General features: G+C 41.5%; 1 protein-coding gene and 1 long non-coding RNA gene across 17 annotated transcripts in view; one reads left to right on the top strand and one right to left on the bottom strand.

The window, feature by feature from the left end:
- The first annotated feature begins 148 nt into the window (after positions 1–148).
- Positions 149–16,165, top strand: exoc7 (exocyst complex component 7). Of its 16 annotated transcripts, XM_067487175.1 has the most exons (22): positions 152–507; positions 666–731; positions 1,227–1,411; positions 1,496–1,601; positions 2,403–2,625; positions 2,944–3,111; positions 3,350–3,361; positions 5,718–5,810; positions 6,471–6,539; positions 6,768–6,913; positions 9,056–9,208; positions 9,286–9,384; positions 9,839–9,901; positions 10,030–10,096; positions 11,313–11,351; positions 11,718–11,780; positions 12,412–12,532; positions 13,055–13,150; positions 13,227–13,290; positions 13,552–13,593; positions 13,684–13,817; positions 15,745–16,165. In XM_067487175.1, exons 1-22 carry the CDS (start codon positions 448–450, stop codon positions 15,845–15,847), a joined length of 2,172 nt encoding a protein of 723 aa, XP_067343276.1. In that variant the 5' UTR covers positions 152–447; the 3' UTR covers positions 15,848–16,165. The 16 variants fall into 16 exon arrangements, with proteins under 16 accessions (XP_067343271.1, XP_067343276.1, XP_067343277.1 ...); XM_067487176.1 differs by lacking the exon at positions 3,350–3,361; XM_067487161.1 differs by lacking the exon at positions 6,471–6,539 and having other exon boundaries at positions 153–507.
- The window catches only part of LOC137105256 (uncharacterized), a 32,756-nt gene continuing 20,200 nt past the window's right edge, over positions 14,992–27,547 (bottom strand). The window contains exons 3-4 of the long non-coding RNA XR_010911785.1: positions 16,578–16,619; positions 14,992–15,178 (exon numbers count right to left, since the gene is read on the bottom strand). This is a non-coding gene — a long non-coding RNA (uncharacterized lncRNA). The remainder of the gene's footprint in view (positions 15,179–16,577; positions 16,620–27,547) is intronic.

A 27,547-nucleotide genomic window follows, 5' to 3' on the forward strand; every position in this document is an offset into this window, starting at 1 on the left:
TTTTGCTCCAAACACATGACCACAAGGCGGATACGGAAAAAAGCTTTAAGGGTCACACCCATAAAGGAAGTTGGGCGTGTTTAACTTCAAAATAAAGGTGTTTTGCTTTGCGCTATAAAGTAGTCACTGTAAACGGGCAAAGTCCATAATACGCGTGTGAGACAGATGGAGGAGATGGACACATTTATTTCAAGTGTAAACCTGCGAGTTATTTACTATCAACAGGTTACAGCGCGTTTTACCGTGAAACTCTAACCGGAAGCGTGGGTCTCATAAAGCTAACGTACCCAGCTGGACTGCGCTGCTTTTCTAAGCACAACATTAAGCTAACGATAAGTTAGCTGTCGGGCGTTGGTGTTGTTGCTGCCAACGTCTTATGGTTTAAATAGGTACACGAAAGCGTTTTTATTCACAGGTGGACGTCGTTTGAGGGGATTTACCCGCAGCATGATTCCCACCGAGGATGCGTCCGCTAGGAAGCGGGAGATAGAGGAGAAACTAAAGCAGGTCAGACATTGTTTGAGGGGAAAGAAGGAAGCAGCTTTGTTTGAGCGAATATTCATCACGTACTCGTCGTAAATGTTGTTTAGTGACAAATAAAATGTCGCTTTCAGCTGACAACACGAGGGAAGCGTTGCTCATTGTTTTTCTGTTCGATGTTACAGGAGCAAGAGACGCTGTCATTCATCCGAGAAAACCTGGAGAAGAGCGACCAGCTGACCAAGAGCATGGTACCGTGAAAACGCACCTGAATCCAGGCTCACTGCTTCAGGGGACAAGTCTTACTAACCTGAAACTGTCCCAAATGCAAAACTCAAGGAGACGTGTAAATGGTTTCATGAACTCACAAAGTCCAAACGCACTAAGAAAGTGACTTATTTTGGCATCAGTGTGGGGAAATGATGTTGACAACATGAACGGATGAGTCCGGTCCAGATTAGTCCCACGTCAGTTTCTGCACAAACCAAAAATAAAAGTTTATTTTATGTTCAGATGCAGAGAAAGAACAAAACTTTAAAACTTTGAAGTAGCACGGCCGTGAACATACTAGAATCCTACGTGTTGTCTTTCTGTAGTGTGCACAAGTTTAAAGTTTGTAGTATTTAAATGTGGTACCTTGTTTGTGGTATGATTTAAATCCTCATGGACAGTTTATGTTTCATTTTTATAAAACATTTGTTAATCATTTTTTTTCACATGTGCTGATGTCGTTCTCCACCCCTAAGGTGTCCATCTTGTCTTCGTTCGAGAGCCGCCTGATGCAGCTGGAGAACTCCATCATCCCAGTCCACAAGCAGACGGAAAACCTGCAACGGCTGCAGGAGAACGTGGACAAAACCCTGTCCTGCATGGACCATGTCATCAGTTACTACCACGTGGCCAAAGACACAGACAAGATCATCAGAGAGGGGTGAGACGTCAGCCTAAAGTTACTGCCCGGCTGCACTTTTAGGTTGAAGATGAATCTTGAGGTGCTGTATGTTTTCTGTTACAGACCGACAGGCAGACTGGATGAGTATCTTGCTTGTATTGCAAAAATTCAGAAAGCGGTGGAATATTTCCAAGACAACAACCCTGACAGTCCTGAACTCAACACAGTGGTACAGTATTAACCTTCATCTCTCTATGAGCCGTTCAACATTTTGGGGAATATGCTTTCTCGGTGTGAATGAGACAGGAAGGTCAACGCCACTCTCCTCTTTGTTAATTGAGTATGAAGCTACAAGCAGCAGTTGGCAGCAGTCCAGACAATTCCCCTGCTTCTGGTCTTTATGCTAAGCTAACAGGCTGCTGGTGGTGGATCCATCTTTACTGTACAGTGTTTCATTATTGTCTTTAATAGTTTTTATTTAAACCCTATTTACCAGGTAGCAAAGTCTTTTTTTTTTATAAGTAAGATGGTCAGGATGGCAGGAAGAAACACAAATGATCAGTATTAGTAAAAGTTTAAATGCACAAATATTTATGATTAGAGATTTTAATTTAGTCTGTGATGCCAAATTCCATCTTCTAATTTTCTTCCTCAAACCTTTTCAAGTATGTAAAGGCTTCTTCATACTTTGTGTGTCCATGTTTCAGTTTCTGTAACGTCCTTTTTTTCATTCCTCCAATGAACAGGGGTCAACAGAGACTCTGCATTAACAAAAATGAACCGACAGTTAAACTGTGCAAAGCAGAAACCTTTGACAAGCCGTAGAATGAGAGTAATAATCAACTGTCACACGTTTTTCTCTACGACTAAATCCTAAAAACAACTGATTTCGGATTCTTTTTAAACCGAGCCTTAAAACCAAATGTCCATGCCCGGATAAAACGGAGCTTCTGGTTAAACTAACCTACATCATCAGAGGTTCAGCTGTAGGTGTGAAAGTAAAAACAGACGTGCGGTGTTTTTCCTGCAGAAAGCACGTTTTGAGAAGGGGAAAGAGCTGCTGGAGGCTGAGTTCCGCAACCTGTTGAACCGCTACAGCAAACCTGTGCCCCCCATCCTCATCCTGGATGCTATCGGTGTGGATGAAGAGCTGGAGGTTCAGGACGATGGGGTGATGGAACACCTGCCCCAGGCCGTGCTGCAAGACATCATCTGCATCGCCGGCTGGTTGGTGGACTACGGACACAACCAGGGTACGACTTGATGAGTTAGTTCCAGCCTTAGATCCAGTCCACTTTGATCCTCCTCTTCTCGATTTTCCTTCCAGACCCAGACATCGCATATTTACATCAATTATCTTCTTGAGTCACCGATACACAAAATATTCAGGGAAAACTAGCAAATCCTCACTGTACGACTTTCAAAATGACTTAAAAGTTTAATCAATCAGCGAAATGGCACGTTACATATTGTTCACACTAGATAGATGCATTAAAAATGAAGAGTCGTCAACATAATGTACACAGCTCTGCACAATAAGGCCAAACGTGTCCCTGAACTCTCTCCTGCAGACTTCATGACCATCTACTTCCAGATCAGATCCAACCAGCTCGATCGATCCATCAAAGGCCTGAAGGATCACTTCCGCAAGAACAGCGCCTCCTCTGGGATCCTCTACTCGCCCGCTGTCCAAACCAAACGCAAGGACACACCCACCAAAAAGGCTCCTAAGAGACCAGGTCAGCAGCAACGCGCGTTCTTTCATCCATTTCAGTCGATATCCACACTTTAACAATCAAGCTTGATTTTAAAATGATGAATGCCACATCCATACTACACGCACCATCTGGTGATTAGATTATTCTGTTTCAGCTCTTCTCTGTTCTCACTACCACCTCACACTGTGAATCCCTGGGATTTTACAGTCACTAATCCTTTATCCTTTTCTTTCACATATTCCCTGTGTTGTGATGACAGTCTACATCCCAGGTAAACACAAAGCTTTCGTGTGTGCCTCGTGCTTGCTTCTGGCTTCAGGTTTCATTTTGGCAGTGAGAAATAGGAGTGTGGAAGCTGACTGGTTCTTGGGAGAGATGTAGTTTATGTTCAGTGTCGGCAGAGGCCTCTGTTTTCATGTTTGTGTGTATTGTTGGAATCTGCAGTGATGGAATGAGGACAGATACTGAGCTGTGTTCAGTCCAGTCAGCTTCTAATATTATGAACCTCTCAGTTTAATAGGACTTTATTTAAAATCAGGAAATGTTACGTGCAGATCCTTAACAGACAAACACTCAACATAGCTTCTTAAAGAAAAGGGAAATGAGACTTTTGCATTTCAGATTCACACAAATAGGCTCCCAGAGCAAACTCAAACACTGGAGACAACATTGCTGGGAGAACAATAACATTTTGGTCAGTAAGGCGCTGAATTCTTTAGCCACAACATTAAAACCACTGACAGGTGAAGGAAGTTCTTGCAGGGTCACCACAGTGGATGGTTTGTCCGCATGTTGATTTGGCACAGTTTTTACGCCGGATGCCGTCTCTGACGCAACCCTCCCCAATTTCTACAGGGCATGGGACCAGCGCTGCACAGCTGGGGATGGGGATGGGCTTGTTGGGGGTTCAGTGTCTTGCCCAGGGACACTTTGACATGTGGTCAGGAAGAGCTGGATGTGAATCTCCGACTCTTTGGTCAGTAGGCGGCTGGCACCTGTCATCCCAGTATGTAATGATCGGTACCTAGCAAAGGTGTTGAAGGAATGATAATCAGCGACAGGGTCATGTGTGCAGGGTAGCCCATAAAAACACAACAGCCTTCATGGTTTTTGACAAGATGGGCCTTGAAAATGGCATCAGAGGGGGTGAGTTCAGAGAGAACACCTGCTGTGACTGCACCAGGGTTCCTGCTTCAGGACAGTGGCTCATGAACTGCATTTTGGTCGAAATGAATTACATGTTACATCCTTCCTGTCAAGTCCCCAACAACACGGGACTGATTTTAAACTAGTCATCAGTCTTTATAATCCCACGCTGCAGCGCTGCATGATACAAAGTTTGGGCTCAATACATCATTTATTTCATGCGTTGATGTATGAACCATGTCTACCTGCCTGTGTAGGAACCATAGTACATAAGCTAATACACAAACCAGCTATTGATATATCGGTGATGTACGGAGGAGGAATGTGACTTGTAGTCATGTAACTGATTTCTGCGTAAACTTTCAATTCATTTTGCTTGTTTCTGGTGAGACATGATATCAACATGGACAGAATAGTTTTTGTGGTGTTATGTGTTGTAAATCAGCTGCCTAAGTGAAATTTTGGTTTGTCACAGACGAGAGCGGAGCTTAGGCTGGAAATATGAGATTAAAGTGTTAGTTATTTCTGGCCAAGCAGACTTTCTTCAGATGAATATCTTTGAAGATGCATCTCGCTGCCAGAAAGCTGTAAAAAGCCTGCTAACACTTTAACGTGTGGTTCTGTGAACAGCTGATGCACATCACTGTTCACACCTGTCGTAGACGCGTTAGTTGGTAAAACAGCAGAAGAACCAACAATTGACTATATGATACCTTTGCTTTTACTCTTCCATCCACAGAATATGTTTAATAATCGTGAATAATGGTGTAGATGGTGCTGAGGTCACAAACAGGACTGAAGGAAGGTTGACTAGTCACATGGACCCAAACTGAGCTTGATGATGATTTTCTGCGTTTGCTGCATGTGGAAACGAGCAGCTGCTTGCTAACACGCTAACCCACATCACAAAGTGACTCTGGCAGACGTGTTTCAGCTTGTTTTGCATTCAATCTGGCATCAGTCTGCAAACAATCTAACACATGAGGGGATAAAAGCAGCTGTCAGCGTGTTGTGTGTTTACTAACCAAAGCACAGGATGATGTTTGAATCCTCAGAACGTGAATGTACTGGAGTTGTGTAGATTCTGTTGACCCATGTAACAAACTGTTATATATTAGTGATGTAATTGTTGTCATTTTGATCACTGTTTGATGTCTATAACTGACCTAACCTGTTTCTTTTGCTCTTACATGACTCTGGGTACCATGTTTGTTTCATGATGTAGCTGTAGTTTCTGTCAGCTGTCTCTCACCTGTTGTGTAGCTGTGGCACTACCCCCCCATACGAAAACAAACCCCTGCTGGCTGTCTCATGGTGGAGGGATGTGGTACCTATGTTTCATCACTCACTTCCTAGCTCTTCTTCTTCTTCTTCTCCTTCTCCTTCTTCTTGTTCTTCTTCATCTTGGCTGTCTGGACTTCGCTGCCCCATTCCTCCTCCCCCTCCTCTTCTGGACTCTGTCTCTGTGTTTATGGGACCAGGGACCATTCGCAAGGCTCAGAACCTTCTGAAACAGTACTCACAGCATGGGCTGGATGGGAAAAAGGGGGGCTCTAACCTCACTCCTTTGGAAGGTAACGGTCTTCTCTTCAGTGTTTCTCCTTCTTCGCTGACAGTGGAACTGTGTTATGTCACACATCTGAAACAACAGACCGTCACAACAGCTTTCACACACTGCAGGTGTTTAATAAAGCATAAATTATGTTTTATGAATCTGAATTTACAAGGTGGGATAACTACAGGAGACCACACATTTATTTTAAATCTTTTATTTCACTGATACTTTATCTGTGAAACCTAATAAGCTCTATAATAAGGATAATTGAGTCATGGCTGTCGTATAGTCTTTACGTGAATATGTTGCCTACATTCAACATCAGGAGGCAGAAGACGAATTCTCTTTACTGATGTGTTGTTATCACACCTGTGTGTGTGTGTGTGTGTGTGTGTGTGTGTGTGAAGAACTGCAGTTAGTCCAAAGCTGTTGTGACATTTTGTCTGTAATACACACTAACTTCTGAAGACACACACACACACATCATTTCGGCCACTGTCCACCTGACTGTGGTGGGTGTCCCCTGTTTCCTCTGCTCCTCCCCCCTCCTTCGGGTGCTTGGTGGTGGTCGGTACAGCTGCTCCAGTTTCAGGTTTGTCCCCCAGCCCCTTTCTGGCCTAGTCATGACCCCTGCGGCTTGACTAGGCCTCTCTCCCTGCTGTTCCACCCCACCCACCAGGTTTCGATCATGACCTGCGGGTCAAACACCACTCTGACACCCTGAACGAGAAGCACGGGGCTACTACAGGTGAGTGACAGGAATGTGTGTGGGGGGGAGTGACGGAACGTGATTTGATCCGTTTGATAGAAAAGTCTCAAATGATCAATTCCTGGACAAGTAGAGTCACAGCCTGCATCATCTGACACATACACTGACACTGTAAATGCTTTCAAGCTGCCAGGACCAGACTCCATGTCTTATAGGATCCGTTGTTTGTTTGCTGGCTGACTTGATTTTCCCTGGTATACCTGTCAGGAAAGGACGATGTCCTGGACATCGAGATCGACTCCTACATCCACTGCATCAGCGCCTTCGTCAAGTTGGCCCAGAGCGAGTACACCCTCCTGACGGAGATCATCCCCGAACACCACCAGAAGAAAACGTTCGACTCGCTCATTCAGGTCAGAGAGAGGATGTAATGGACAGGTTTCATGGCAGCTTCAAAAGCTGTGTGCCAAACCCAGTGCTGGACTACAATATAAAGGTTTGGGCTATTGGTCCAAAAACATTGCATGAATTCTCTAAGCGATGAGCCATTTTATTTCATGGACACCCAATGTTGGTGCCTTGAACAATTATTCATCCCTCTTGACATTTTCCACATTTTGTTCCAACCCCAAATGTATTTTATGTGACAGACCAACACAAAGTGGTAAACAATCGTGAAGTGAAAGGAAAATTCTAAATGGTTTTTTGAAATTTATTTACCAATAAATATCTGAAAAGTGTGACATGCATTTGTATTCAGCCCCTGAGTCAATACTTTGTAAAACCACCTTTTGCTGCAGTTGCAGCTTTAAGTCTTTGGGGGTTTGTCTTTGCAAAGCTTTGCACATGTAGCGAGTGAAACTTTCTTCTTTGGAAAAAGGCTCAAGTTCAGTCAGATTGGATGGAGAACAGCAATGTTCAGCTCTTGCCTCAGATTCTCTGTTGGATTTAGGTCTGAACTTTGACTCATTCTTACACCACACTTTGATCTAAACCTTCCGTTGTAGCAGTGGCTTTGTGTTTAGGGTCGTTGTCCTGCTGGAAGCTGGACCTCCTCCCCAACAGGTTTTCTTCTTCTTCCCAACAACTCTTCCCTGTCCCTGCTGAAGAAAAGCGTCCCCCCAGCATGATGCTGCCACAGCCATGTTTCACGGTGGGGATGGTGTGTTCAGGGTGATGTGCAGTGTTAGGTTTCAGCCACAAGTAGCATTTTGCATTTAGGCCAAAAAGTTGAATTTTCAGAGAACCTTCTTCTACATGTTTGCTGTGTCCTCCACATGGCTTGTGGAGACTTCTTATGGCTCTTGTGTAATACTAATAGTTGTGCTGTGGACAGGTTCTCCCATCTGAGATGTGGACCTTATTATTATTATTATTATTATTATTATTATTATATTTTTTTTTAAATAACCCAACTGTGCTTTAAACATCCACAATTTTACCCCTGACCTGTCTGCTGTGTTCCTTGGACTTCATGATGCTGTTGTTCTCTAACAAACCTCTGAGGGCTTCACAGAACAGCTGGATTTGTACGAACATTAAATTACACTGGACTCAATTGGTTCCACTGGATTTTAGTTGGTGGTATCAGAGTAAAGGGGGAATACAAATGCATGTCACACGTTTCAGATCATTATCTGTAATTAACAATTACATTTGTGGTTGTAACGTGACAAAATGTGGAAAAGTAAAAGAGCACTGTACATCTATTATTTGAGACCAGAGTTTCAAAAGAGTGTTGGAAAAATCTGATTCTGTCAAATGAAATTACTTCATATATAAAAAGCTGTTATGGACCAATTACTGACTAATTGAGCAGCGTTTTACTTCCCTAATGTGCAGATGTCTGAGCTATTACTTCATAAGACTGTGATTGAATCAAAAGCAAAATTGCAGTATGATGTTAATGTGTTTGAACCGTATGGTCACAATGTTCTATTGCCACAAGCAGATGGTCTGTCTGCCCACAGCATCATGGCAAACTGACGACGTGTGTATTAGTGTTCGTAAAAAACTATGTTGTTGAAATTATGTTCCTCAAAAAGACAAACACAACTTGACTTTGCTTCGATACTTTAGAGTGTGAATGTTGTAATCCAGAAGCCCGACGATGAAGTAGATCGTCCAGAGTCATTTAAAGTGCAGGTTTCCTAAATGTAGGTGACACAGATGTAGAAAAAAGATCAGTAGCTGCTTTTATAAAGTAAACTTCTCAACTTCTATCATGACGTGTTCAAAAACGCTCTAATAATGTATTTGCAGCTAATTTGGTTTTGCACTAGTGTAACTACTTGGCTTTAAATTGGGATTTGTAATTTTATGCTATACAAGAACATTTTGATTTGAAAAGTGGTTTTATTCAGATTTTTGCCACTTTAGTTTCCGACAGTTAAACAGTGGGGAAAACCCTGACTTCATTTATATGCTGCGTTTATTCAAGTCCCACAGTGCAACTCAGATTTTAAGACGCATGTATATAAAGCTTAGGAACCTCCACCCTGAAATGTGTAGGTTTAATGTGAATGATTCGGTTTTGTTTGCGTTCGACTCCACAGGAGGCACTGGACAACCTGATGCTGGAGGGAGAAAACATTGTGTCTGCAGCTCGCAGGGCCATAATGCGCCACGACTACTCAGCCGTCCTCACCATCTTCCCCATCCTGAAACACCTGAAAATGACAAAGCCCGAGTTTGATGCAACGCTACAGGTCAGTCGAGTCTCATCGTTTGTACAACACTGCATGCAAAGCATCTTTTCTTTTTAACGTTAAATGTACTCGTGCAGGGAACAGCGGCGAGCACCAAGAACAAGCTGCCTACACTTATCACTTCCATGGAAACTATTGGAGCCAAAGCTCTGGAGGAGTTTGCAGACAGCATCAAGGCAAGAAGCCTGAATTTTAATCAGTCGCCAACCACTCGTCGTTCCTCCATGGAACATTTAAGGAAGCCTCCACTCAGTTTGAATTGCTTTTTTTCTGGTTCTAGTTCAGGTAGTACATGTACACAAATACCATTAAACATCCCTTTGAATTCTTTTTATCAAAATAAGTCTTTACTTGTAGCTGAAAAATGCCTCCAGATGACATCACTTGTAGGAACCTTTAGTTCAGATTATGCCATCTTTTACGGTGAAGCTGCTCCTCCAGATGACCCCATCTAAACTCCTAATGATGGAAAAACTCCTCCGTGTGATGTCATCTAGAGCAGTTTTTTATTATAGGGAAGTGAGAGGGATGTTTAAAAGCATTAATGTACATTTACACCATAAAACCATACAAACAAGGTGAAAATAAGTGAAGTCGTCCTTTAGTGATTTCTGTCTTGTCGTACCACAGAACGACCCTGACAAAGAATACAACATGCCCAAGGATGGAACGGTCCACGAACTGACCAGCAATGTAAGCCAGCATTCATTTACTGCTTTTCTTTGCTGTGCAACACCGGTGACAGTCTCCTTGGGAACAGCTGACGTTGCAGAGCGGTAAATAAGGTGAAGTGACACTTACCTTCACATCTTTTCCTGCAGGCCATCCTGTTCCTACAGCAGTTGCTGGACTTCCATGAGACGGCTGGAGCCATGTTGGCCTCACAAGGTAAAGTCATGTTGTCGCAGACAGTGGCAGCTTGTAGCGGGCTGCTACAGCGCTACGGCCTAAACTAACCTTTAGTGCTGGTCCTCTGCTGACATTCACGTGGAGAAAGTATTTAGACTGGTGTGTTTTTCTGTTTTTGGAACTGTACTCAACACTTTCACCATGAAATGAAACGTCGGCTTTAATTTGAGGGCGTTCACATGCACAGGGACTGAATAGTTTGTTGCTTTAATTCAGTCCCTAAAGCAGTGGTCATAGGTCCAATCGCAGTAACCAGCGACTAAGCCCGGTGTTTATTAACACCATGTTAAATGTCCCCTGGTTTCCTTTAATTTATATGGATTTAATCTTTTTATGGAATCATTTTTCTTGAGAAGTAATTGGGTTTTATTGGACAGTTATTGGAAACCAACCAAAAGTCCTGTGTTGCATCGATAATAAATCTTTGAGTGCATGCGCACACACACACACAACCTCTATCATCTTTTTGTCACTATGACAGAAAATTTTCTAGTTGAAACACTGATTGGAAATTCTTAAACTTCTGAATTAGTCTTCAGTGTGAATTTAAGACTTTATATTGGTGTTGTGCCTCTGCACATCTTCATTAGGATCTTAGCGTCAGAATAGTTTTTAAAAAGCAGGCAGCTGCTTTCAGACCTGTCCATCATTCAAAATGTTGACAGTTTTGAAGACAAGCTGATGAATTGACTCTTTAGCTGCTAAAGACATCAGTATTTCCCTGAGGAGTAGGCACAGTTGCTGGGTAACTGTAAGTTAACAGGTTTTTCTTATAACTACGTGCTGTGAACTCAAACCCAAAGTGCTGATGTACAGATCTAAATCCAGAATCCTGATTAGTATTGCTGATGATGTAAGAGGTGGATGAAGGCTCTTCGAATATAAAAGTAAAACGCACCTTTCTGTTTCTCTCCTGTGCGACTTTGCGTTTCTCCTGCTTCTTTTAAATGAGTTTTTCTCCAGCATGTGTTCAGAGCCTGTGCATCCCAGCAACACTCAAATAATAAATCAATGTTTTCCAACAGTAGGAATAAATGTGGCTCCCTCCTGTTCTCTGCTTTCCCCCATCTTCTCCACCCCTGGCTGATGACTGCTTACTTGGCTTAATCTGCACTAACAGATCTTTTCTAACCTTTTTGCACTTGTGCCTTCTTTCTTTTCTCTCTCTCTCTCTCTTCCGCCTCGGCCCTTTTAGTACTGGGGGACACTTACAATATACCTTTAGACCCCCGAGGTAAGCACACGAGCACGTGTAGGCCCATGGTGACCCTTTTGCTTTGTGACGTCCTGTTTTCATGTCGGTTCTTGAAACTGTAATTGTTACTGATTGGTTCAGATGACAGGAGACACTCAGCTGTGAGCAGCATGTGCTGAAGTGCAGGTAGAGAGAAAAAGTTTACAAGCGGTAATGGAACTTATTTCCACTGAATTTAATACATAAAGAGCTTGAGTGCACATATATTTACTTCCACCCTTTTATTAAACAGAATATTTTAAATTATGTAGAAACAAAAAGCAATTATTATCAAGTAAAGCAGAATAATGTAGGATTCAGTTTAACAAAGTGTTTTTGCTAAAACTGTACGTATTTTTTTTCCAGAGACAAGTTCAACGAGCAGCTCCACCTCAGAGTTCAACAAAAGGCTCCTCAGCACTTACATATGTAAGTACACAGGAAAACTTCACCTTTTTATAGACTATTGTTACAAACCACAACAGACAGGAACTATTCCAGGTGTAAATGTCCTGTTAGAAAATTAAAAACCCATCTTTTCTTCACTGAAGTCCAACATGGTTAGAGCCTCCTGGTGTTGCAGCTTTCTGACGGCGATTAGCTCTTGAGCTCAGACACTGAGGTCAGCAGAATTAGCAAATGGCAGAAGACAGAACACTCTGTGCTCTGTGTTGGGCTGCACTGGTTATAATGACGAACGCTGCAGGTAGTTTCAGCTGTCAGGAAAATTGTTTCACAGCTGATCTCCAGAACATGTTTTAACCCGTCCTCCAGTCTGCAGATGCAGATTTAATCAACATTTACTGTAGGTAAATAAATATCACATCACAGCTGAGGTCAACATGGAACACTTGAATCATCAGTACAAATTATTAGCGGCTGTGTTAGAAAATTCCTGATTCTTTGAGTGTATTTGTTTTTAGAATACAGTGTTTTTATTTCTGTACTACTGCAGCCAGTTCACCAAAATGAAGGACAAGATAAACCCTGACACAGTTGGCCTAATCATTTGAAATGTACACAGCCTCTAAGTGATGACTTTTGTTTTTTTTCTCCACAGGTAAAGTTCTGGGGAACCTGCAGCTAAACCTGCTTAGTAAATCCAAAGTGTATGAGGATTCAGCTCTGAGTGCGATTTTTCTCCACAACAACTACAACTACATCCTGAAGTCACTGGAGAAGTAAGTTTCTTTCACTGATCTGTTACTAAGAAAAAGAGAGGAAAAAAAAAAAAGCTTGTTTAACTAATTAATTCAAGTTTAAGTACAATTAGTCTTTTAAAGAACATAGCAGGCTCCACTGATCAGCTGTAACAATGTGGCCATTGACAGAATGTTATGGCTGAGCTACTGCTGCAGATCATTTACTGTACATGAGTTGTATTTTCATATATCTGCAGGTGATCAAACCAAAAATGAATGAAGAATATTGATTAACATCAATCTTTAAATTTTCAAAGACTGATGCTAAACGTTTTATTCAAACCAAACAAGCACGTTTAAGATGATGTGGAGAGATGCTGTTCATGCCTCCTGGGAAGTCAGTCACAATATTGTAATATTTTTAGTAGAATGTACTCGAGGCTTCTAAACAGTCATTTATTGTAACATGATCTCAAATTGCAGAATGATTGACAGCTTAATTGGGTAAACAACAATTTATAATGTTGTGTGTGTGTATATAAAGTGTCCTCCTGTGTTCAGGTCTGATTTGATCCAGCTGGTAACAGTGACTCAGAAGAAAGCTGAGAGTTCGTACAAAGAACTGATAGAGCAGCAGATCCAGACGTATCAGCGCAGGTACATTTATAGATGTTGGCCATGTTTTTCTGTGCGTGTACTTGTGTGTTTTAACCCGGCTGTCATTGTGTTGTAGCTGGGTGAAGGTCACTGAGCATCTGACCGACAGGAACATGCCCGTCTTCCAACCTGGCACCAAGGTCAGAGTCCAAATGTGCAAAGTCTGGTTTTAGTGTCTTAATGGATTCTTAAACAGCAAATTAACATCTGCTTGTCTTTACTGATAATCAGTCCTTTGTTATGAGCCAACTTACGAGATTGTTAAGAAGAAATCCTCACATTCTGTTTTAATGTGTATTTACTCAATCACACAAGCTGACGTTGCAGTTGCCAGTAGATTCGTGTCAAACTAGTTCCGGCTTTTGTCACAAATTTGTCAATGATTTTACATAAACTTCCAGCTGAAAGACAAAGAACGACAAGTGATTAAAGACAAATTCAAGGTAACGTTTAAATTCCATTTGTCTCAACATGAATATGAAAGAACAAACTGTCAGTTGACGCAGCAGGTTTGACGTCTCTCTCTCTCTCAGGGTTTTAATGACGGGCTGGAGGAGTTGTGTAAGGTCCAGAAAGGTTGGGCCATCCCGGACAAAGAACAGAGAGACTTCATCCGTCAGGCCCAGAAGAGAGTGGTGTCTGACGCCTACAGGGCGTTTCTGCAGAGGTGAGAGGTGCTGTGCTCATGTCAGGAACCAGGTGTTTATACTTCTTGGATTATGTAAAAGATAACTGCATCTCTTCACAAAGGCAAAAGAACTTTTGTTTTAGTTGAACTGTGTTTAAAATCTTGTTATGGGGAGTTTCAGTCAATGCCTTTATATCTTATTGGTTTTCTAGTCCCAGTATCAAATCATGACAATGTGAAAGAAATCTTTCAATCACAAATGGAAAAAAGAAATCACTTAAGTGGAGCAGTCAGATTGAACATTTCTGTAAAAAGATCTGAAAATGGCTTTGCGCCGATGCTCCTCATCCAACCTGATGGAGCTTGAGAAGAATCAGAGAAACTGCCCCAAAATAGGTTTGTGAAGCTTGTAGCATCATACTCAAAGAATTAAGGCTGTAATTGGTGCTAAAGGTGCTTTGACGAAGTATTAAACAATATAATTTTAATCCATTTTGGAACAAGGCTGTAACATAACAAAATGTGGAAAAGGTTAAGTACTGGGAACTTTCTGGATGGACTGCAACAGCAGCCTAAGACAATAATGTGAAATCCAAACAGTAATTACCAGGACACACACGCAGCAATATAACACTATGACCACCTGTCCAATTTAATACAGCAGCTCTGCCATGAATTTTACTTCAACAATATTTTAAGTTGAAAATTCAGTTTAATATTGAGGTGGTAGTCTGAGCACTGAATCTAATGATTCCACTATAGCAGATTGCTGTGAACAAATTGAAAGAAATGATTCTTTCATCATTTGCTTCACCATATGTTCATACAATGGAAAGTAGCCACGTTAATGTTTCTCCTGCACAAGTTTATAATTCTGCAGCTTCACTACCTACAATACTTGGCTTAAAACAGGCAACACAAAAGTTAGAGGTTCCACTAATTTAGAAGAATCTCATTTAGCCTGGAAAAACAGTTTAAAAATGTTTAATAAAAGCTCTGTGATGCCAGAACAGCACATTATTCATCATTACTAGAAGAAAACAAGAACAGCCTGACTGACTAAGAGCCATAGTTCTGTTGAATACTTTTTACTCCATAAGTTTCCATTGCTATGAAACAAATCAAACTTTATGTCTAAAAAAAACTGAAGTCCTAGTACTTGGGGCAAAATATGAAATGTTGTCTAATCATATCATTACTCTAGATGGCATAGTTGTGCAACCAGCTCCCAGTTCCGATTCAGGAGGCAGATACTTTCTTTTTTTTGGGGGGGGGGGGGGGGGCGGGTGACATGTTGAACGTACTACGTGCACCCGGTAAGTGTACTGCCCCATATATGCAGCTTGACCATTTCTGGTTGTAGATGCTTGGATGTGGGGCAGTTTCAAAATGGTGGTCAACTGGGGAAACAGAAAAGTAAGCAGTTTTAGCAACGACTGAACAGTGAAGAACTTTATCTCAGGCTAAAAGCTTGGTTTATTCTTTGGATTCGAGAGAATGTTGTAAAGCATTAATGTATAAAATGTAAGATTTACAGTTGCAGAGTATGAACTTTTGTTGATCTTAAATTGGTTTATATCAGTGGCAGTTTGTTCCGATAGACTGTGCAGCAGGAAACCCAGTTTTTCTGGGTTCTGGGAAAATAAGCTATAGCTTAATCATCAAAACAAATAGTTAGGTGCAGCTCTGTTTTTAAGTCTAGGTTTAAACCTTCCTCGTTGTTAAAGCTCAATCTCTGAACTGAAAACATCACAAGCACCTTTTCCCATAATACAGTCCAGTACGACTCCACTAACCACTTTAATCTCTATAATAAACAGTAGAATTCTCCCCTTTCTGCCAGTTTCAACCTAAAAACTGAGACATTTAAATAGTAATAGTTCTAATTATAGTGTATTGACTGATGAGAACAAGCTTGGCCTCCAGCCCTGTTTATCCAAGTTACCCTCTTGTGTTTTTCCTGCAGATGTGCTAACATCTCCTTCACCAAGAACCCTGAGAAGTATCACAAGTATCGGCCAGAGGAAGTGGAGGAGATGATTGAGAAGCTGTTTGACACGTCTGCCTGAGCTGCACGTTGATCCCTGTCTGAAATCATCCCCTTAGTTTACTCATTACTGAGCATTTAAGTGTGTCATCGCTAACAGGAGCATTGCATTGTGGGATACTTTAAGTGCACTATATAGTGGATAGATTGACACAATCAACATTTGGACGAGAACACACTATATAGTGAGTAGGGGGTGATTTCAGACCCAGCTTAACAGCAGCCCCCTCCTCACACGACCTGCCACCCTCGTTTTGCACAAAGACATGAACATGGTGTATTTATGTAATTAACTCTTCCTACTCTGAAGTTCAAATTAATAAAGTTGTTGTTGGTGATATTTTTAGTGCATCCTAGTGTTTTCAACATCTCAAAGACAGTGATACACAGAAAAGACTGTTCAGTCACTGTTAAAGCAGTAAATCAGTGTGATCCCTGGGTCTCTGCACCAGCTTGCAATTTTATCCAAACACTGCATAAAATTTTGATCTTCAAATCTGATAAGTGGCAGGTTAGTATTGGTATTAAAATCACCAATACTAACCAACCACCGCCGTACTTACATATTCACACATCATCTTGTTGTATGTATCTGTATATATACACATTCACACAAGACGTTTGACCTGTTGTATTTACAACATTCTTGCTGCTTTAAAAGCAAGAAGAAGAATCACACTGCCAGTAACATCAGAGGTATCAACACTTTAGATCTTGAGCATCAAATTCTGAGTGAAAAATTGTTCACTTACCTTATTTACAACAGCAGACTGGTTTTCATGTCACACTAGAACCTGCACAGATAGAAAACAGGCTTTAGACAGTGATTTACAAATACATTAGATGCCAGTTGTGATTAAGGGATTTGCTCAAGGATGCAGTTGAGTTTGGCAAAGACTCAGCTCATTACACCAGTCCACACGGCATCAAGTAGACTGTACGGGGACAACGGGGAAGTGTCTTCACTCCTCAGAGCTGGTGTAAGACACTTCTGGGTCAAGTGAGAAGTGATCACATAAGAAACATGATCTGGTTAACTGTCCCATCCCGGTCCAAGTCTTTAATGGGACTTTCAGGGCGATGGTAGATTCAGACCTTAGGAAGATCATTACATCCATACACATCAACAGAAACTCCTGTTTCACTAAGCCACTCGACAGGTGTCACCTCTGATCGCACCAAGAATCAGCTGAACACAAGCAGTTATGTCACATGCTTGTGGATTTGGTCTGTGCACCATATTAACATGGGATGCAGTATTTTTCAACTTTGATCATTTTCTACCCTTTGTTTGTGAAATATAAAATGAATACATAAAAGTGGCATTTCCTATGACAATAAATTAATATGCATGTTTAACACTGAGGCTTTCGCTGAGATGTACAAGATGCTGAATTAGTAACAACAGAGGACCAGCCAATGCTCCCAGGTCAATTCTAAACCAACCCTCTTCATGTTTAACTCGTCTGATCTTTTCAGTCTACGACCTCTTTCTGTAAATCCTTTTAGGTGAAACTTCTTTAGATGAAACTCTTCATTTCAATTTGTTTTGCAAACATTTTCTTTTTATATTTTGTTATTTGATGTGATTTTGTTGCAGGTTAACTGTTCTACACATAAATAGCTTAAAAATGCATTTTTAAAAGTGCCAATATAGAAATAAATATCTTACAAATATTAAACTGTAAAAGTCAGTTCATAAAAAAAGGACAAAAAATACATCATTTAGTGTCTAAAAAGTATCATGGCTAAGATGATTAAATTCTAAGTATATTTAGACTGTGTTATGTTTTTATAACAGCGTTGGTGTAATTTCTAGGAAAAGTACTTCAGCAGATCACATTTGTGTATTAAATCCTCCCACACACAAACCAAAACAGATTAGAAACAAGTCGAGGTGTTGGAGGAGTCACGTAGTGTCCCAATAAAGAAAAAGTTGTTGCTGTTGCTAAAACGTTTTCTTAAAATCCATAACCGAAAAACAAACACTTGGCCATGTTAAGGTGTTGTAATTTCTCAATGTTTGTGATAAAAACAAAGTCAAACTGCAGAGGGGTTTCGCTCCAGTGCTGCCTTATTAGTCTCCCATGGAGACACAGATACTCCACACTCTACTCAAGTGGAATTAACACTGTCATGCTCGAGGCATCAGCCTCCAGTTGGCCGAGGAAGAAGATGAACATGATGGACCCACAGGACCAGAGGAGAGGAAAATGACCCAAATCCCACAAAAATTAGCAAAGGAGCATTTGAAATTCTTTTTGGAGACCATGGACATCATGTCCTGTGGACTAAAGAGGAGAGGGACCATCCAGCTTGTTATCAGGGGACAGTTCTAAAGCCTGCATCTCTTAGTGTCTTAGTTGGTGTTGGCAGCTTACACATCTGAAAAGTCACCATCAATGCTGAAAAGTACTTCGAGGTTTTAGAGCAACACATGCTCCATCCAGACAACGTCTCTTTCAGGGAAGCCTCACATATTTCAGCCAGACGATGCTACACCACATACTGCAGCCATCAGAACAGCATGACCTCACAGGAGAAGAGTCTGGGTGCTGAACTGACCTGCCTGCAGTCCAGACCTTTCCCCAATCTAAAACACTTGGTGCATCATAAAACTGTTAGAACTGTTGAGCAGCTAGAATCCTGCATCAGATAAGAATGGGACAAACTCCATCAACTGGTCCCCTGTTCCCAGTCATTTACAGACAGAGAAGATGCTACACACTGGTCAACATCACCCTCTTCCAACTTCAGCATCTGATATGTTGTTTTTGTTCTATTGTGAATAAAATATGGGCTGATGACATTTGCAAATCACTGCATTCTGATTTTACACATCGTCCCAACTTTTTAGGACGTTTAATTACATTTCTGTCCAAACAACAATGCTTTTCTAAATTACACTAATAATCAGTGAGAAACACAGCAGCTGGTTATTTGCAGCCACCTGCTGCCTCCCTGTGTCCTTCAGTCTGCCACCATGTGGTCAGAGGAAACACTGCAGCAGTTGGTGGAAATGACTTTTTTAATTCAACGTAGAAGTAAGAAAAGTCCAATTTGAAAGCAGGACAGACTGCTGTGTTTATGTCTCTGTACACTGTGGTGGAACCACGGATGGATTCCAGAAACCAAATCACACCAAAGTCATCTCAAGGCCCTTTACAGAAGTTCCAGATTACAGATTACACATTTCCTTCAGGCTGACTGACCTGTTTATTTACAGTGTCCTGTTTGGCCTGTCCACTGTCTCAGTCCCCTCATCCTCTTTTTTTTGACTCACATGTTCTAAACACCACACTGTCAGAGCTGCACGTCCACACAGGAAAACACACACACACTCGTACATAAGCTGGACACTTGTGAACACTCATCTAAATCTACCCGGTTGCTTTTCATATCCAGGAGGAAGCGGCTGCTCAGTTTCCTCAACTGAGAACCTGAATTACTCCACAATCAAACATCCTGGTAGTGTGAGGAAGTTCATCAGATCCACGTGTGTGTCCACACGATTTTCACTGTTCAAGAAGCCACACGTTAAAACCTGTTTAATGTTAAATGACATTCACAGCAACCTAAATTGAAATTAAAACTAATCAGGACATTTGAAGAAGTAAATATCAGGTCATTAAAACGTCATTAAATAACATCTCGCTCACTGTGGAGAATTCTTTCCTACTGATGAGTGAATATTAAACACTGGGTTTCTATATTCAACTTTTTTGATCAAACCTCAGTTGGTACCAAGAAGAAATCCTGTATTCTGTAAAGTTAAAGTAAAACAAAAAACCCAACAGTGGTGTGAAGGTTTTTTGCAGTATTCATTCTGATCTATAAGTTATACGACTGATTTACTGACTGTATGTGTCAGACAGCGATGAAGTAAAGAAAGCTGAAAACGTGCTGATGAACTGGATGGATGAATTTCATGTTTCCTTTTTTTCTAATCTGTGCAAAAGTAGAAAAGTATTTGTTTAAAAATGCCTTTCAGCTGATTTTAATGACCGTATGTGCTGTTGACACTGACATCTTGTGGCCCTGGATCCTCAAATCAGACAAGTAAAAGTCAGTCAGTAAAATCCTTTAAGAGGAAGAAAACTCTGCACATTTACACTTTACTAAAATGTTGCTCATTATCTACAGCAGTCTGCAGTACGTTCGCCCACAGGAGCAGTTACAGCCTTTAACAAACATGTTAAGAGGTTCATATCGCGAAGTGTTACCACATTATTTATTATTCTTCATGTGTGTTTAACTAAAGGATCATCATTTTCCTGTTGCATGAGTATGTTTCTCTTCAACAGCAGATGGCAGAAGAAGCACAGTGAACAACATCTGGACCATCTTTTCCAGTTTGGGTTCCTGCTGTGAACCATGACACACACACACACACACACACACACACACACACACACACACACACTGGATGTTGCACCAGAGGAACTACAGCTGGTGCTTCATGTTTACTCCTGTCTGAGTGTCCACCAATCACTTCCACAGAAAGCAGGGCACTTTAAGTTCCTGTGCGGCATTAAGTCAATGGGTTTTCCATGTGTCTGTCCTGCCAGGTTGTGATAAGAAGCTACAACTGACAAATGACGAGCTTGCATTTAGTTAAAGCAGATAAAGCATAAGAAATGATAAAAGACTACAGCTGCAAACAGCTAGCAGCTGTCCATACCTTGCGTACGCCAGCTATAATTAATTAGTGAGTATTTTTAAGCTGTGGAAAACTTTTTCTATGAGTTTTCTGACTCTCCTCTATAATTGCAGTAGTATCAGATCAAATCTAACCTGAGTCATGTTTGCGATGCCATCTGCTGCACTGAAACCTTTCTGTTAACCATCAGGGAAATAGCAGGAGCCCCGAGCCCCCCCCCCAGGCAGGAAATGACATCATGGTGTTGTGCTCATAGGCCGGGTGGCAAAGGAATGTTGAAAGTGGCCTGCTGTGGTGAGAGTGGTAACCAGACACCACAGAATGGTAGTGGCCACACATGGGAATATTTGAACTTTGATAACAAGAAAATAATTAGCGTGTGTGAGGACAGAGGCTCTGACGGACTCAATACTCCGTTACCTGAAACACGGATAGGTGAGAATAGAAACTCTTTCTGAGGGTCCTAAAATATCTCTACATTTATTACCTCCTGATGCATAGAATGCAATTCAGTAGCTGTGACGAATGTCCTGCATTTATTTAACCTTCTTAATGAAGTGATGGCTCCTCAGAATGGCTCAGAATTCAAAGTGCTCCATTTAAAACAGAAGCTAAACTCATATAAAGGGATAAGAAATGGCTGAAGAAAGACTCAGAATGAACACAAAGGGATTCAAAATGACTACGAAGACATTCACGGCAACTACAGAGAAGCAAAATGAGCACACACACACCCAAGGTGGAACAAATATATAGACTCTTGGCTTATGTAGAAAGCGTTTGGGGCTTCAAGTCGACACGGTTGATGAGGTTCTTAGCAACTTTCTCCTGAGCATCTACTACTGGAATGAGAAATCATTAAGGCCTTTTGGACAGACTTCATTAAATAGTTCATTTCAAGATGTGCAGAACTGTTTGAGGACCACATAGGTTACAGCAAACCTTGGGATCATGGTGCTCATTCTGCGTTTCCTATGGGCCACAACCCACACACATCATGATTTCCTCACCAAGTCTAACTCCAACCCACAAGTGTCAACACTCGCAAGGAGGCAGATCAAGAGGCAGTGACCTAACAACATCTGCTCCCAACAACACAGTGCTCTGCTCATCCACTCAGATGACCAAAACTCCACATTGTAAGTGAGGCTGATAAACCTCCAGCTAATGGCTCATTTAGGAGTACTTTTACACACACACACACACACACACACACACACATCCTCTCAGCTCCCCATCGCTGATAGTCCCACACTTTATAAATAGCGTGCACTTTTAATATGCGCGTGTGTCCAATGGATAACGTCAGCGCTTTGGGAGAGAGGCTCAAGGAGTGTTTCATTATAAACCTGTACCATTAAAACTTGCTGGCTGGATTTGAATTTTGGCTCTCACGTCACCTCTCAAACTTTTATGAGGCCAGTTATGATCCTAAATCGATGCAGGAAACTGAGATGGGGGAGTTGGACAAGGTAAGCAGCGCCATGACCTCACGAATAACAGGCAGTGTTGGTGATTGTGTGGCTATTTGCACCCGAGTAGGGTGCATTGTTCAATTTTTAATGGTCAGTACTGCATATACTGGTATTTATGGTGCTGTTGTTATAAGTATTAGCTCAATGACAAATGTTTTGTGTGTTGGCTCCAGTTTTTGGGTTATGGAAGTATTCAGACATCTTGGTGAAGTAAACGTAGTCGTATGTAATTAAGGCTGATGCTTTCATTAGTAAGCAGCATTTTCTATGCAAAGTCCTAATCTGCAAATTAGCCACTAAACGGTAGATACATGGAGTAAAAAGTACCTCATGCCAAAGTACAATATTCACCTCTGGAGACTGGAAGTGGGCTTTGAAGTGGCTTGACAGGTAGAGTTCGTACTATGTTACATGGTTACATGCTTGATTTTGAGCTTGTTTATGCTGCTTGTGATTCAAAGTGGTCCAGTTGAAGGGGACACAAAGAAGACTTTGACTTTTACATCCTATTGGATAAGAGTCTAACGAGTAATAATGACTAAACAGTAAGTGAGCTAACCTGCTAACTCAGCTGCGACAGTAAGTGACCCAATAACAGTTTCCAGAAGCTCGGTGCAGTTTTTACCGGCTTCGTGTGGTTCGTGACGTCTGTCAACAGTGGCAGGACAGCCACAGCTCTGTTGACAGAAAGCAGGTCACATTCATGTTACAGTCAGCAGGCTTCTCTGTGAGAACATGGAGGGATTGTCTTTAATGCAGTGTGGAGAGGCAAAGATCATGACGTCCAGCTGTCTGAATTAATTCAGCTGTTTAATTTCACTATCTGAATCCTGCTGAATCCAGCTCGGCCAACTTCCCGTTGGTCACTCAGGGTATTGCAACACTGTAGGATACTTCAAATGCAACAGAATACTGCTCTTAAAAATGTAATAAGTGACGTAACTAACTGCTTCATAAATAATAAACCGTGACAACAGAACTCAGCGCTGATTAGTGTCAAACTACCTGTAAATCAAGGACCATGGATTACGGAAAGGACCTAATGGGCACAGGCCCAGGGGCGTGAGAGGTCAGGGGTCCCGTGGGGTCTGAATGTTCAGTGGAACAGCCTTAGCTAACAGACACAACCTGTACGACTCAAACAGCCACCTAAAACAATCCAGGACACAAAATGACGGAAAACAGACTGAACCCAGGGCCATTTTCTCATTAACTCGAGTTCAAATAAGGAAAATTATATTGGCTCCAAGTTTGCATAACCATTAATACATCTATTTAGTTAATGTGTGATGAAAGAACATTTGTACCAGCTGATTGTGCATTAAATCTTTAGTTAATTAAACAAAATAAAAAAACTTGGACTTTTATTACAATTATAAAATGACTTGAAGCTTCCGCACCCGAGTGTGAAGTGAATATACACATTTTTAAAAAGAATTTAAATCTATGGGCCAAGAAACATTTTTCCCCTAAAATTTGCAAAACAACAAAAATAGTGTCCATAGCCTGCAGGTTGCCGCATTGCAAAATCTTCTCTGATGTCAAATTTCTGCTGATTATAGAGAAATGTGTTTATTGAGTGTTGTACAGTAAGAAGTAAATAAGCAAATGAGGGAGACATTTTGGACCCCAGCTGTTTCCGTTATGTAATCAGTTCTTCTGAGATTTGACTCAAAAGTGACAAAATTCAGCGTTATTCTCTCGTTATTCGCCATTATTCCATTGCTCAAAGAAAAGCAAGGAAGCTGAATGTGACACAGTTGAATTTATGCCCCACACATAATATTTCCTATTAATTTTCCTTTCAGAAAAGAACATTTTGGTCATTTCTTGTATAATTGCATTTCAAACAATGTACAATGTCAAATAAATGTACACCACCACTGTCCAAATGCTTATGGCACTGACCCCAGTTTCCATCTACAGAAGCCGAGTCTCTTAAAAGGTAATAATAAGAATAATTAAGTTTATTTCTAAAGCACTTTACATTTGTTAACAAATCTCAAAGTGCTAAAGGTCACAACGGTCAAGCCACGAGGCCGCAGGTGCTTCCGAGAGCTGCAGTAGAACGTGCACGGTGAAAAACAGAGAGGACTGTGGTAGAACCACAATCACGCAAGTAGCGTGTGGTTTCCAGCTTCATGGCAATATCTCTCACACTCTGCGTCCCAGACTTTCTCCCCGAGTTATCCAATCTCCAACATCTCCACTGGCCGCCCTCCCCACTCCCACTCTCGACCGCACACAAATGGTTTGAATAAGAGGTCTGCATGACTGGGCTGTGGCTACAGATGAAATCCTGAAGAGTGATAGTTTACTTAGCCTAAATACCCCCGATTAGACAAATTGAAACATTGTTGTTTTGCGGTGGAAACTCAAGGACCTATTGGCCGAGTCAGTGCACCCTGTTCCGGAAAAGGCCGTGCTCGTGGACTTTCGTCATGCGAAAACCACAAGTGGAAAAAAACAAAAACAAACAAGAAAAAAAATAAAGCTGCTACAAAGTCAACTAAATTTCTCCACCAAAACAAAGCCTGTAAAACCGAAAAAGAACATTGTCACATAGAGATGATTCACAAAGGAGGCCGGCACACGCGACTCCGGCTTCTGTTAACTACTGAAAAACATGTCCGACCACAAACGTTCTGCCCTGACTTATGCTTCGCCTCATGAGGTCACATTTTCCTCTTGTTTAAACATCTCCAGAATCCCAAACAGGGCCCGCGTCGATGTGCTGCTCTGAGCCCATCATGATGTTTCCCTCTAGAGAATAATCACAGCATCACACGTTTAAAGAAGATTGAAATATCTTCACTTCCGGTTCCTCCAGAGTTAAAGTCAGCCAACTGTCAAACCTCCTGAATCCTATTAAAATCCGTCCTTTATAAGGCCACAGAGGCCTTTTTCTTTAGGCAACACATTCATACGCACTGCACATGCACACACTTGGTAATAATACACGAAAATCATTTTACCAGTCTGGAGCTAAACAGCAGTGGAGACTCATAAAATGGAGCGGTAGCTGATTCATTGGCCAGCGGACTCCGTCTGGCCGGGCAGTCTGGTGTCAGCGCTTAGCGGCTGGACCGAGCGGCCGCTGTGAAACTGGAAGAGCTCAGAAAAGAGTCTGTTTTACCAACAGAGTTCCCGCATTTGTCTAGCGATGACATAATTAGTCAATAATCAATTAATCCATCAACAGAAAGGTAATTGCCAAAGATTTAGATAACTGAAACTATGTTAAATGGTAAAGTCATTAATCAAGCAAAAATACCACTAGGACTGGTTTCAGCGCCACAAATGTGGGGATTTAATGTTTTTATTGGATTGTAAACTTAAAATCTTTAGATTTTGGACTGACTGGTCAGAATGAGCTGCTCAGAATCGTGAGGAGCATTTCCAGCTCTTTTCTGACAAATTATTAAACTACCAGTGGAGCTTCGAGCTATTACTTAAATGATGTTTTCCAAATTCGGTACAATGGTTGGTGGCGACTGAGAGCGTTAGACGCATGTTAGACAAACTGGTCCCGGCTACTTTCCACCTTTTAAACACTGCATTTTGTTCTAGTTCTAGGCCTCGAGACTTGAGGGCCCCTCTGAGCCTCTGCATGAAGCAAGTGTTAATATTTCTCATGTGTATTTAAAACACACATCCAAAAGAGACATAAGACCAAAAAAGGACACAAAATGACTTCAAAGACAAAACAATGACAACTAAGAGACAAGGACTCTGACTTCTCCCTTCCATACAGCACTGTAGATGATGAAATCCCCAAATACTTTCATTTGTTGCTCAGAAACTGAAGCTATTTTCTCACGCAGCCTTTCGGAGTTTTCCATTCTGAAAGACTTGGATACATTCTTCATCTTTACACCTGCACCTTCATGCATTTAACTGCAATTAGCTGATATTTAGCTGGTAAAGTAAGAATTACACGTTTGCAAATTACCACTTTCCAACCAACACTTCATAAAGAATCCCATACAAGGTCATTAAATGCTGTGGGCCTCCTCTTAACTTCTTCTCTTAACTTCACTTAGCACCAGCTTTTCCAGCAGGGCAAACAGAAACAAACATGGACTCCAATTACGTCGCTAATTTCTTCACCCCCCGCTACACCTGCACACCACCGTGCGACATTTTGGTAGCCTGGGAAAATGTTGCATTGGTATTGAGGCAATCAACTATGCAAAGGTGTTTGAGCCAAGTCCCCTCAGAGGCTCGTGCACCGTACGTGTGGGGTCTGTAGGGTATTTTCAGGAAGTAAAAAGATTGGGAAATGAGTGAAAGCGGCTGGTGCTGCGAGTGAGCCTTTCCAGATCCTGATGACATGAGTGCAGGTGTTCTGTGATAGCGATAGGTTTGGGAGACAAACGGACACTTGGCAGCCAGATTGATGTAAGAAGTGTGACCAGACTAAAGCCTTCAGGCTGTGGCAACCTGAGTTCAAAGAGCACATTTTTGAACACTTCAGCCTAGTGACCTTGTCTGGGGAGAAATCGGCCTCCTGTGCACAGTGTGTGCAGCTGTGGCTGATGAGACGGGGACCTCTCGGGACAACTTGAAGACAGCTGCCATGTCAACTGGGGAAATTCAGAGCTCTAGTGAGGTCAAAACATTGTTATACATCATAATTACATAAAGTACAAGCTTTGTTTCAGAATTTTATTGGGAACCTAATTACACTCGGAATTACAGTCACTTAGGTGCTGCAGAAACAAGACAAGCAGACAACTTAAGGCCGTTTGATTCCTAGATGTCTTTTGACCTGCAAACCACCAAATCAGTGTTAACTTGACGTCCCTCTTACAGGCATTGCATTATCTTCGTTTGCCCTGCTGCTGGGGGTCTTAGAGCCGATGTTTACACACCAGACACGCCCCCAAAGACCAATCATATCGTTGCATTTGTACCTGCAAATGTACCTTAAACTCCCCATGTTTTCAGACCCAATGATTTTTTTTTAATACTACAATCGTTCCAATTTTTTTTTTTTTTGTCTTTAATCAACACTCATTCCTCGTTCCGAAAAATTGGAAACAGAATATTAGAAATGTCTGTAATGATCTGCACACAAGTCTGTGGTGTGACAGGCTTATGTTGCTATACAGCTTACAACCAAATCACCATCTTGCAACTTGCTTTCTGCTGCATTATTTATTAAAGAATGTTATTGGAACAAAATCCCTGCAATGCATCATATCCCCTACAAAGCTGTGTTTGCAATTTAGTTACACGGGAAAGTAATGGTAAGGATTTTGCCAGTTCATTAGATGCGCTTCAGGAAAACGATAGTGTTCAGAGGGGTGTTCATTAAACATCACCCACCAACTGTCAGAATACATTAAAATCCAGAGCCCTAGTTTTAGTTCAGTTCCTTAACTCTTCAGCTTTAGGCTCTTATTTATGTTGTTTTCTTGTCTGAAACGCATCCCTCATTTTGGCAGAGCAGTCTGTCCCATTAAACACAAGTGCTTTGAGTCTATTATGGTAACGAAACTCTTCCCATGGGCGTGGGATCAGGTTTGAGAAAGTTCAGTGCAGCCACACAGAGGACAGCCAGAACTGGAGGAGCAGAAGCAGA

This window comes from Channa argus, chromosome 20 (assembly GCF_033026475.1).
Source record: "Channa argus isolate prfri chromosome 20, Channa argus male v1.0, whole genome shotgun sequence".
Taxonomy (NCBI): Eukaryota; Metazoa; Chordata; class Actinopteri; order Anabantiformes; family Channidae; genus Channa; species Channa argus.

Bases quoted from the DNA above. Each gene is read 5' to 3' on its own strand.
- exoc7 (XM_067487175.1), top strand. From the start codon at position 448: ATGATTCCCACCGAGGATGCGTCCGCTAGGAAGCGGGAGATAGAGGAG. The intron at 9,209-9,285 runs GTCAGTCGAGTC...GTACTCGTGCAG, and splicing joins AGTTTGATGCAACGCTACAG to GGAACAGCGGCGAGCACCAA. The intron at 13,594-13,683 runs GTAACGTTTAAA...TCTCTCTCTCAG, and splicing joins TGATTAAAGACAAATTCAAG to GGTTTTAATGACGGGCTGGA.